At 33.0% G+C, this 13,308-nt stretch overlaps 1 protein-coding gene across 1 annotated transcript in view; it reads left to right on the top strand.

Moving 5' to 3' along the window:
• Window positions 1–11,644, top strand: part of LOC137932649 (multiple PDZ domain protein-like) — a 153,129-nt gene extending 141,485 nt beyond the window's left edge. The window contains exons 8-14 of the mRNA XM_068776274.1: window positions 791–978; window positions 2,533–2,675; window positions 6,936–7,142; window positions 8,167–8,415; window positions 9,468–9,625; window positions 10,146–10,301; window positions 11,051–11,644. Of these exons, the coding sequence (XP_068632375.1) occupies window positions 791–978; window positions 2,533–2,675; window positions 6,936–7,142; window positions 8,167–8,415; window positions 9,468–9,625; window positions 10,146–10,301; window positions 11,051–11,158 (1,209 nt within the window). The 3' untranslated portion in view covers window positions 11,159–11,644. The remainder of the gene's footprint in view (window positions 1–790; window positions 979–2,532; window positions 2,676–6,935; window positions 7,143–8,166; window positions 8,416–9,467; window positions 9,626–10,145; window positions 10,302–11,050) is intronic.
• The last annotated feature ends 1,664 nt before the right edge of the window (window positions 11,645–13,308 follow it).

The following is a 13,308-nucleotide window of genomic DNA, read 5'->3' as shown; positions in this document are numbered from 1 at the left end:
TGCCCTTTCACCAGGCACTTAGTCTAAACTGTAACTAAAATCTAGGGCTCCTCAGGAAACTTCGGCACACGCCGTATGGTTACTAATTGTACATAGTTTGGCGGGCGATGACCTCTGAGATCGTAAAGGAAATTCCCTGAAGTGACTGGGTCCCAAGAGGTCCAAACGAACTCTCTATCAGTTGCTATTATTGGATTATCATGTCACAGTACGTTACGATACTATTTACTCATATTTATGAACTAGATCCAAGAAGAAATTTACATCTTAGATATAATTACAGTTTCGTAATTAGATGCAATTTTTAGTAAATATTTTATTATCATTTTATTCTTAAAACATCTTTCATAATGTGGATCATTTTTTATCAGAAAACTTCTACCAATACACCATTCTGTGTAATTTTGACCGTAGGTTTTTGAAGTATACACTGGCATTTATTCGTCTGGCTACCAATTTTTGTATGTATATAATATCATTACCTACATCAACATATCATCATAACATACATTATTGTAAATTAATTAAACACTTGTAAGTCTTAATGGATATCAGTAAGATTGTTAAAATGCAACATTACTGATCTTTGTACTAAAGAGATCAGGGTGGTTATAGTTATGTTTGTTAATAATTTACATATTTACTTTTTAATCCATAAAAAAATCAGGCCAGAGATTGTATCTGTGTATGAGAGGGAGAGTGTGTGGGTGGGTATTCGTATATATTTGAATGTGTACATATATGATCAAAAAAGGACTGTATTTTTAACCGAAAAAGACGATTTCTACAGGTAAACGATACACCAATGTCGAACATGTCGCACACGGAAGCCGTTGCATTTCTACGGGCGTGCGGTGCGGAGGTGCGTTTGCGATTGTACCGCGACCACGCCGCCACGCCGCTGTCGCCCATGTCGCCTAAGGACGACGGGCCCACCGATTCGGACCCACCCATGAACAGGCCTAAACCCCCACTGAGGTCAGTCACACCTTCTTAAACAAATTAAACATATTATTCATTGTCGTCATCATGTCAGCCGATAGACACCTACTACAATAATACATAGGCCATCCTCAAAGATCGCCTAGATCTCCAATCTTGCTCTGTCCGCATACAGCGACTACCCGCGTCTTTGACTTTCCCAGGCTCGTGATGCTCTATTAGGTAAAAGCCTCATTGTCTGTCTTGTCATAAAAATAAGTTTGCACTCCAGCGGTCTCCGTGAACTATGTTTTGAAAAAAAAATGTAAAAGATTTAAGATACATAATTTTGCCAACAAATAAAATATGTAACGTATAAGAAGTTGTTGCTGAAGAAGAAATAAATATAATTATTTGCATTATTGAACATAGTAAATAGACAAAGTATTCAGCTAAACATTGTTATATTGATTTGCAGTGCTTATGCCATACAATAGGGCTTCAGTAGCCATTGAATGGTTTCATTGAACTAACGCTATGTAATTGATTATATCTCGCAAACTATGATTTGTATTACAGTCACGTTTCATAAAGCAATGAGAAATATTTGTAAACATTGAAAGTATGTATCTTAATACTTATATATTCATTGCATGGAAATGCTAAATTAATTAGATTGTAACTATTTGATACTTTCATCGTGACAGTGCATTTTTTTTTATTGACTAATTAAAACTATTAAATTAATTTAAAATACTTTCTCATACAGTCCTTCATGTAGGTCATACATACTACACCTTTTTTCTGCCTGAATATTATAGAAACTAGGATCAAATTAGCTAACCTTGTTGTGGTATTCTATTTTTTATAATGTATTTTATACAGCTTTGAGGATTCCAAAGACGCGCCGATCTTAGAAAAGATCATAACAAATTAAGGCTTTTGTTGTGATAACTCTCAAATCTTCTTAATGCAGTGATTACAGAATTCTATGGTCAAGCTGTATTAGCTATTTTCAATGCATAGATTTTCTTAACACGAGAAAGCTAGAAATGATATTTGCCAGTTATATTTATGGAGGTACAGGAAACAGACAGTAATATGTACAAAAAGATATATGCATACTATTTTGAAAGTAAAAATTTATTAAAAATTTTGTCGCTAGAACAGTACTAGCTTTCACCAATTGTTATATTAAATGATAAAGATTAATCGCCTGTTGGAGTTTGATGTACAGTTGCTTTAGTTTACTAAAATAGAGCGAAGGAGATAAATTCTACCTAAACTTCGAATCTATCTAACTCACTTCAATATTTTCTTAAAAATCTAAGTCTCAACATTTTCTCGTAAACCATCAAGAAAACCAATTAGACTTATATTCTTGCTTTCAATGTCAATATAGAAAAAAAACTTTAGAAATACAATGGCAATGATATAACAATAGATAATTTACCGCATTTAGAGAAGCGATATTAATAATAAATTAAATAAAAGGTTAAATAAAAAAGCGAATGAAAATATGTCGAAGGTAACAAGATGTTATTGAAATTTATTAGGAAATGTTACATTAGTTTGTATGATGAAAGGCATATATAATTATGTAATATTCAGGCCAGAAGCGGTATCAATGCTGTGCGATTTAGCGGCTCGGCGACTGACACCGGACATGGCGGACGGCTCACGCTCGCCCTGCCTCTCGCCGCGCAAGTTCCGCAAACTCACGAAGGACACAAACCACTACGAACAGCCCACTGGTACGTGCATCTCCTACCTACAAACCTTTAAAAGTCCATCATGCAAGACGAAGGGGAGAGAGTATGCTTCCTCAGCTACTGCAGGAAGGTGGTAATAAATGCAATAGGTAAAAATAAATAATATTGCAAAATAAAATAGTAAGGAAACCTAGAATGTAGTGGTTGAGGATGAATGTATGGCTAATGGAATGAAATGAAAAGGGAAAATTGTAGAATGAAAGAAACAGTACGACAGATAAGATGATATATGAAAGAGAAGGTAATAATAATAAAAAATAAATAAATTACTAGAATTAAAAAGTCCCTGTCCCACACGAGATAGGGGAACGAGAGGTCACCAACAGCGGGGACCATAAAAAAAACCTTTAAAAGTGCTAGCGATTACTTATACTGGGCAGGACACGCACCGCGCAAAACAAATGGTTTTTGATGCTTTATTAATATTCTTGAGTAGGAACCACGGGCTGGCAGACGAAGCTGAGGATATCCGCTCACAAGGTGAAATAATATCCTTGTTAAAGTCTTCGGAAGACTGTGCAAGCCGCTTCCAACCGGTCCTATAGGAAATCTATAGAAGAGTATATATTAATAATGATAATCGACAGTAAAAACAATAGCAAAACAATTAAAATAAAAAAAAAACACTTCTTATTGCCAATAGTGTTCGCGAAAGTGAAAGTCATTAAGTCAAAATTCACCAGATACACGAGCTATTTGGAAAACAGACAGCTTGACGTTTGTCCCACTCACATACCTCAGGAGGTGACTAGCAGATGCGCGTCACTACGCCTCATAGTTTAATAACAAAAATTTTAATATGTTTTTCCTATTTCATTCCAAAATAAAATATTTTAATATAACTCATCTTCGTCGTCAGCCCATAGAAGCCCACTGCAAAGCATAGATCTCCACCTAAAATATCTATGGGCAGTATGGTATTACGGCGCATAGTAACGTTCCTATATAATCAATGCACAAAATATGAGTTATGTAACATAGTATCCCGGGAATCAAACCCGAACGATCGCAAGTACCAATCCTCTTCCGCTTGGCTACCACTAATTTAACTTTAATTTGTCACAAATATGCGTAACTCTAAATCTCTATGCTTTAAAATAATTAAAATACACGTATTATTGAATACGATATAAAGATGCTGATAGGCCACAGGAACACGGCAGTCATGATGGCATTAAAGGAAATGCTTAAAACTAATGTACTGGTAAATCTTTACAATTAGGAAAAAAAGAAAATTTTAAAAAGTGCAATGGACAAACGTCTTTGACACCGTTTGGAAACAAATTATTGCCATAAAATCTTTATTCATTTATATTTAATAAAGGATACTGACAAAATGTTAACCGTGTAAATATTATATATTAAAATAACACCAAAATGCGAGTATTTTTTAAGATCATTGAAGCCATATATTCTGTACAAAAATAATTTTAATTTATGTCGATGTTTTATATATGCTATATTATAAATTATTTTCTGTACAAAAACGATCATTTTACTCTGCATTTTACGGTAAACAGTTATCACCAAAAATATTGTAGGTGCATTAATTTTTTTTCTCAAGAACCTTTATTGAAAACACAGTCAGAAATTTTTTCACACAGCAATTTGCAAATTTTGAGCAATATATTTTATGTATTTACTTATAGTTCTTATACGAGGGCCAAACTGAAAGTTTTTAGAACTGGCAACTTAAAAGCATTATATTAAAAAAATAAGTTTAAATTTTGAAAATAGAACTCTTTACCAATAATATTGAGTATACATTTCATTCATTTGTCATTTGTTTTACGATTTGGCGGCAAATTGAAAATTGTCTGTGCACGTCAAAATGAATTTAAGCGGAGAAAATTTTCGTGCAATGATTTTTTATGACTTTCGATGTCATATAAGTCAACAAGAAAGTTATGATAGACTTCGATTGGCTTTTCACGATGAAGCCCCATCTCGTGCCACAGTTTACAACTGGTTTAATGAATTCAAACGTGGTCGAACTAATCTCACCGATGATTTGCGTGAGGGACGGCCTTCTACAGCGACGACTGAAGACAATATCAGTGTTGTGCGGCGTATGATAGAGACTGACAAAAGAGTGACCTATCAGCAGATTCGGACAAGTCTAGGCATAGGTATGAGTCAAGTGCACAAAATCCTCCATGAACATTTAGCGGTCAGGAAGCTTTGTGCCCGCTGGATACCGCATAATTTGACCGAGGCTCAAAAACTCCGCCGTGTTGATTGGTGCCGAGAAATGATCCAAAAATTTAACGGAGGTGACTCAAATGCTGTGTTCGACATACTAACGGGTGACGAAAGCTGGATTTACTGTTATGATCCGGAAACCAAAAGACAGTCTGCTCAGTCGGTGTTTCCTTCCGAAGAGTTGCCAACTAAAGTGAAGAGAGGTCGAAGTGTTGGAAAAAAGATGGTGGCCTCGTTCTTCGGAAAGACAGGTCATTACGCTACAGTTGTCTTAGAGGATCAGAAAACGGTTAATGCAGAGTGGTACACTAACAACTGTTTGCCACTTGTCTTGGAAAAAGTTCGAGAGAAACGACCTCGCAGCAGGATCCTCCTTCATCACGACAATGCCTCGTCGCACACCGCCAGGCAAACGATCGACTATTTGGCGACCTCAGACGTGGAATTACTGGGTCACCCGCCGTATAGCCCCGACCTCGCACCCTGCGATTTTTATTTATTCCCGAAAATAAAAGAAAAACTTCGAGGAAAACATTTTATGAACGCCGAAGAAGCAGTGGCTGCGTTTCAAAACGCCGTCGAAGAGACCCCTAAGGCCGAGTGGGCAAGGTGCTTTTCTCAATGGTTCCATCGAATACAGCGATGTATTGATGTAAATGGACGCTATTTTGAAAAGTTATAATAAAACTAATAACTTGCTAGAATGCTTAGTTTTTGATTTTCTAAGAACTTTCAGTTTGACCCTCGTACTATAGAAAATATTAAAAATGGCTGACCTAACTCGAATCCGAAACATTTTGTGTATCGTACAAGAAAGAGAAATAATACACATAAAATAAAAAATAAAAACAATTTGAATTTATTCATATGAAATTATTTTTACATTTTAATATATTATTATTGTGTATACCCGTGTTATTGAGGTCTGTAGCAAGCATAAACTAGAGACATTAGTTGTGTAATAATATAAACATATCATTTAGATAATGGGTATAACAATGGAGCCTGTTTTACTCAGCACGAGCCAACAGAACAGTGCATGTTTAAGTGAAGCACGTTCATTATTTATCTGTGTACGCGAGGAACGCCAGATACTATGAATTCGTAGCTTGTAAGCAGGTTTTAATACAATCAAAGCTAAGAATGAAAACCATACAGCATCAAATTCAAAAATTGTTTAAAAAAAATAAGAACGTCAATTAATTATTAATAAGCGAGTTTACTTTAAATTATCGATCATACATGAATGCATGCAAGCAGCAGTATAGTACTTAGAGTACATGAAAAGCAGAGAAAAGATCATTATAATAAATCCATAGAATTTCAATACGATCTGTTGGAAGTAGCCTACACGCAGCGTCTTGCGATGATCTTAACAAGGTGTCTGCCCGTCCTCCTTGTAGGTTGACAGCGAAAAAATATTTGAAAAAAATATGGATCGTGGGTTTTTCCTTGGCCTATTTACAAGTGCTTTATTTTTTTCTAAACATTAAATTAAAAATAAAATTCCTACAAACTGCACCTAAAATCCGGACCTAATTATTCGCAATGGCCGGGACAGCATGCGTTTATTATCTACTTAATTGATTCGAATTACTGTCGCGCGCATTAAAACGAACACACGTACACGCCCATTGTATGTTAATAGCCGAGAAATGCGTTCCTATTTACAGAAATTAATTTTGCGGTCACCATAAATTTTATTGTGTGCTGGTTTACATTTCAGATAATAAATGTTTTCGCGCATTTAATTCTAAAGTTTAGTTTTTCTGTTAACACTTAAAGTAATAATTAAATAGATGAAATAGTTATCGGATTACACCGCGATATTCTATTTTACCTTTGCAGCACTCATAACGGATTATCTAAGCAACATAATCCATTGTAAATTTTAATTATTTCATGGGTAACATTAGCGTGAATGTAAGAAGTCAATAAATTAAATTAATGTTTAGGGAGGGTCGCTCACTAAATCTTAAAGAGGGAAACTTATCGCCATCAAACACATAACACACTAAGCGGCTAGGTGTTTTCGCACAGATGCTCCAAGTTTCGACATAAAGCTAGAAACACACTCTACGACGCGCACCGAAACCGTCGACGGTTCGGAGAGCGAACCGCGTACAGACACAGGCGCTCGCACGAGCACACCAGAAGCCCGACGCTCGCAGCGACAGCCCCACACTGTTACCCTCGCAAGCCCCACAGCTCCGCCCACTTGTAGAAAACAAAAGCTAAGCCTGACAGGTGAGACTCTGTCGGCCACGCTATCACATCGAACCGCTATTCAATCCGAAACCACGAATCGATCGTCTATCGGATACTTAGGCATATTTAACTACAAATTATTCGGTGTAGTAATTTGTCTTATATCCCTTATTCAAGATACGCTTTTTATTTCAAAAATACATGTAGATATTTTTACGATCGGCGATCTTTATAAAGTTCGTTAAAACCGAGGTTCATTGTGTAAACGAAAAGTAATATACACACTTCCCGCTCAAAATTATTACCACTTCATGTTTAAATAAATACGAAATAAATTGATTTCGTAGCAATAATTATAGTCTCTGGCTCTTTCTAGATTGTTCCATGAAATTCTATAAAGCGCTACGACTTTATATTAGAACATTGAAAGCGAATCGTGAATAAGCGAATAATGAAAACTGAATTCAATTCATGCATTCAGAGTGTCACATTATTATATTTCAATGTTGCACTTTGGCACTTTTATCATATTGTCTGCTATACACTATAATGCTTGTATATACCTCTTAACTCTACACCTCTTGCACTGAATTTGCTTTCTTGCCAGGGTTAAGATTCCTTTTACATTATACACATTTTGTAGCAACATCTTTTAAGTAGTTTAATATTTTATTATAAAATAGTTTTATACTTAATATCCGATGTATGTACAACAAAATCATCTTGGGTCAACATTAAAAATAAATATTCTTATAATTGTATAACTTTTCCCTAGTATCATTTTTATACGTATTTTGAATTTAATTTTATAGCCGAACATACGCACTTATCAGGAATATTTACGAAAAACCGACAAAAGAATATCAAATATTTCACTGTTTAAGTTGACGGCACAAGCTTTGAAATATATATAGCCACTATCGTGTTAAATAAAAAATTCTGTGAAAAATTGTGTTGTGTTACCTTTATTATAATATTAACTTACATTGTTCTTCAAAAATCTTTGTAATATATTTTTTACTGTTATAATTTCAAGTTAAATTTGTAACGTATGTAATTCCAGTACCACCACATGGATATGAACTAAATAACCTCGACAATGACACCCTGGACCCTCCAAACGCGTACCAGGAGGACATAAAGCAGAAATATACCGAGTCCGTGTTCCCGGTGGACTCGAATGAGCCGGTATCGATGCCCGTGGAGCTCTCCAGCGACGAATCGCGGTTCAAACACTCCAACCCTACTTATCAGAGCGCCGTACTTCACACTTCAAGCAGCGAAGCCACCTCCGATGGACACAAGGATGACGGTCAGCTTTTTCTCTTTAAATTATTTATTCTAAAAATAACATATTTATATTAACATTTACCGTAAACTTATTACAATACTGTCGGTATTAAATAAAGTTCCAGAATACGTTATACAATACATTTAGTTTTTTTTTTAAATTTCGTTATACCATCCTCAGTGTGTAATGTAGTTGTAATACAAATTAAATGAAGTGGTAAATAAATTCATCGTGTATATTTTAACTTTATTTTTCCTTGACGTTAACATATTTTTTTTCTGTGGTGAAATTTATTTAAATGTTAAGAAGAGACAAATAATTAAAATTAACGAATTATTTATTGTAATGAAACGTTTTAATTAATTTATGAGCATGAACTGATATAATGGGCGCAAAATTCAAAGTTGTTTAATATACAGTTATATATAAAGATATAAAGATCAAATAGAAAAAAGGGCCACATATGGTCTAAACCAGGGGCGACCGACCTACTTTATGAACAATTATTTGTGGCTTTATTTATATTTTTGTGTAACCATTATTTTAACATTCGAGCCACGTACTTATAAGAATTATTTTAATCCACTTTAATATTCGAGAAATCCAAACACCGATGAGCATCTGAATATAGTACTGAGAAATGCTGTCGCCAATTTTTTTAAAGAATCATCAAAAGAAGTGTAATATATAATTCTAAATATTTAAATTTAGTACGCATATTTGGTACTATGTTTATATGTATTCAATAAATATAAATTAAAAAAAATAAATTATCTCATACTTTTTAAATATATATGTAATTGGGTCTCGAGATTGTTAATTATTTTTTTATAAATGTCGCTAACAACAAAGGAGTTTAGCCACGCTTGTCCTAAACTGTTAAAACAGTATGTAGGCTATAATTCGTTCTAATTTTTATTACCCTGTAGCTGGTGCAATGAGATATCAGCTTCATATATCAATGCATTAAGTCTAGAATTTATATTTCATAACAATAATTAGGAACGCATTTGCCCGGCTGTATATTTTGCAACTAAAATAAGGATTAATGCCACTACCTATCGATATTACAGGCAACGGTTTAAAGAAATGGAAAGGAGTAGCTCTATCCCCAGACAAGGAACGGAAGGTGATCATTCCAGAAGCACCTGCGCCTATGCCACCGGAACCCATTCAAAAAGAAAATATTGAACCGGAACCGACTACCGATTGTATTACAAACGAACCAACGGTAATTCTCCCTTTTTTAACAATTATCAATAAACCTAAAAATTAATTATTTCTGATTCAAAAATAAAATCCAAAATTATCTAGAAAACTGAAAGAATTCATAAAAAATATATATGTACGGATAACCAACAGCAATTTGTAATCCATCATTGCGTCTGGTTAGTAGGTGAAATATAAAAACTATTAGATTTGAATACTCCATCTACAATATGTGACTTAATTATGTCACATAACATTCTTTTTTCCTTTTCTTAAATGCTTGTGGTACCTGTCAATTTAGATCATATATAAATTATCAAGACGTTTTAATCTTTTTTATTTTTAATTACGTACCTAAACCTATTCAATGTTGACTTAATATATGGCTTAGTTAAGTCAATAAATAAACATAAATTTACGAAACGTGTAAGTCAGTGTTTATTGCATTGTTTTAAAACAACCATGTAGTTTCAAATGTACGTGGTGTATTTTGAAAATATTTTATTTTACGGTCTATCACAGTCTTTTTTCTATGCATGCAGATAGTTACAGTGGAATTAAACCGCGGATGGAACAGTCGATTGGGCTTCAGCGTGCAAAGCCACCCGGACTCCGGACAGAGTTACATATCCGCCGTCTACAGCGATAGCGTGGCGGCGCGAGACGGCCGTTTGCGACAAGGGGACGTTATACTGCAGGTTCGTATACTCGTAATTTGAAATATCTTTAAGTAGACATTTACACGCACTTTTAAATTTTTAATTAATTTTTAATGTTATTAAAACGTGTAGTAAGTCCATGGATAAGCTTCGGCTGCCTCGAAATGCTGGTCCACTGAGATGAACTGGTCGGAAACGCGACTTTAGCTCATTTTAAATGAAACAAAAAAAAATTGTGTTATCCATTATAACATTAACTCTGCTGTTGACTCCAGTTCCACAAATTCAATCAAATAAAAAGTAATTTAAAAATATACTTTAAATTTTAGATTGAAAACTTGTTTTATATAAAATTGTTATTATATAAAAAAATGTATTAAGTCAAAGTTGCTATCGTTGTTAGCTTTGCAAACATTACATGCCGTTTTAAAAATACAACCCTTTCACAGAGTGATAAGAAAATACTGCTAGCCAACGGATACACAATAACTGGACTCCATTATATTTAAGTAAATTGTTTATTTATATATTTAACGCTATATATAAGTAAAGTAAAAGATACCCGTGGTGTTTTTGTACATTCCGCTAGGGCCCAAGGTTTTATAATTGTCATGGACTGTCGAGCGCAGTGAAGGGCGTCACCCACAACTTTGACAGACGACTTTGTTAAAATTGTCAAACTGATCGGTCTCATTGGAAATCTATGGAGGAAGCACATGTCCAGCTGTTCAATGTCTAAGAACTATAATGTGCTATGTACTGTATATAAAATCTGCTTTATCTTCCAGGTAAATGACGAAAACGTGACGTCAATGAAAACGCCAGAGGTTATCGATTTGCTGCGAATTCTTCGTGGCTCTATATGCATCACTGTACTGCGGCCACCGACCTCATAAAAGATATAAAACCTTAAAATTTTTAAAACAAATTTAAAAATTATATGTAATTCACAGATTTATGAACTATTCCATATAATACTACCTGTTTTGATTCTGAAGCACCGACCGCACTATTACTTACGTTATTTAATCACGAGCCCGTAGATTTTAAGATCTTATCAAGTATTCACATTAAAATTCTAACTCTTGAAGCTTCGTAAAATAACAAATATTTTATAGTGTTACTAAATAATAAACAAACTGTTTAATATCGTACAAGTATTGGCAATAACACGCGCACAATGGCTTCGTGTAAAATGTAAAAATTCGTAGTGTGATCGAAAATTACGGTAATATATAAGTAGGAATTATTAAAATTAATAAAAATATAATATTAAAAAGTCATATAACAGCATAACAAACATTGTATTCATCTCATTTGTTATAGAAAACTGTTTTATTTTACGAGTTTAATTAATAGTTCCTATAACAGACACACACACACACACACACATCTAGTATATTATTTGAACACAATCTAATAATAAAATGACTTATAACATACGAATGTGGAATTGATCTCTTAACGAGTCTCGTAGTAAAAATAGTGAAATTTATTATTAATATGAAATATGCCCGAAATATTTGTAGTTTGGGCTGATTTAAAAAAAATGGTTAAAACTGATAATAGATAAAGTCAGTCAATCTCATTTATCCAGACCAAGGTGACGCAACGAAATAATAAAAAAAACTCTTTGCTCCTTTAATATAAGTACAATTTATTTTTTATTCCATTCATAATATGTATATAATTAATCATATCCAACATTTCACCCTGGATACAGGCCGCTTCCAATTGTTCCTATTAGAAGTCTCTGAAAGAGGCCTATGTCCAGCAGGGGATATCCTTCATTTATGTAAATCATTTTTGTAGACATAGCATTCCATGCTTTAATTTCAGTATAGAATATATAATTAGGTTAGTTATTTGTATAGAAATCCTTTAGAATATGCAAGTCATCTAAAATATGTTATCTATATGAATGAAATTAAAGAGGTGTAGGAAAATTTATCGATTGTAACTTGTATTTATTAAAGATATAATATTTTAGGTAAATTGTTTTGGTATTATTCTATCATGCAATACAATTACGTATCTAAATTAATTATTGAATAATACAACCTTCATAATATAGACTCTCGAGAAACTGTGAACTAAAATACAATTTTGCATGATATTTAATAAATTAAATACGCACCATTAAGTCGATGAAACATTACGAAAGTTATTTGGGCAAAGAAATATTAGTTTTGCCGACATTTTTAAGAAAAATAAAAGTTTTTAATCAAATTTAATAATTAAAATTGTTCTCATGTATTCTGACATAATTTTGAGTAATAATAACAAGCTTATAATTTAGTTTTAAACAGTATATATGTATGGACCACATTCTCATTATGTCCGATCACCATTTGCCTATATTAACGTAAATTATTAAACTAAATAGTAATAAACGAACTCAATATCAGATAATGTATAAAATAAATATATTTGTTTATATGTAGGTATTAAATATATTAATCTAGTCAAATTGAAGTTATATATTAATTTCGTTTTGTAGTATAAGGTAAAATTATTAATGTATATCATATATAAACAAATAAATACGATGATTTATTTCTACCTTGGTTGCTAATAGCTATTGTTGTCAACTAAAAGATTTTATCAACAAATCATGTCGAAAATCTATTTTAATAAAAATTAGCGTAAGATAGGATAATATATCACACATTGACGAATCAACTGATATTCTAAATTTATTGTGATGGATTTGTGTTAGTAGATATTTACTGTATTACATGCAGTCTTAATATGGTTAATGGCGTTATTAAATGAGACGTAACAAATATTAATATGTATACATATTTATAAGAGCAAATAATATATCGAGCCCTAGGTGGTAAAATGATACTTGTTCGTGCTCACAAATTTTGTTAAAATAAAAAAAAATTAAAATGTTATCTTTTATTTTCTATCCCATAATTAAATTTCCTAATATTTCGTGCACTCTATGCAAAGTCTAAAAACGGAAGTTCTTTGACTTCTAGTGACTTAACGTGCACTAGATATCTAGTTAATACAAACAATATCTTGTGTTAAAGACAAT

This window comes from Battus philenor, unplaced genomic scaffold, assembly GCF_028537555.1.
Source record: "Battus philenor isolate CCGP_79_NKW_IND1 unplaced genomic scaffold, ilBatPhil1.0.hap1 SCAF_12, whole genome shotgun sequence".
Classification (NCBI taxonomy): Eukaryota; Metazoa; Arthropoda; class Insecta; order Lepidoptera; family Papilionidae; genus Battus; species Battus philenor.
The sequence above is the reverse complement of the archived record's forward strand: the minus strand, read 5'-3'. Positions and strand labels throughout refer to the sequence as shown.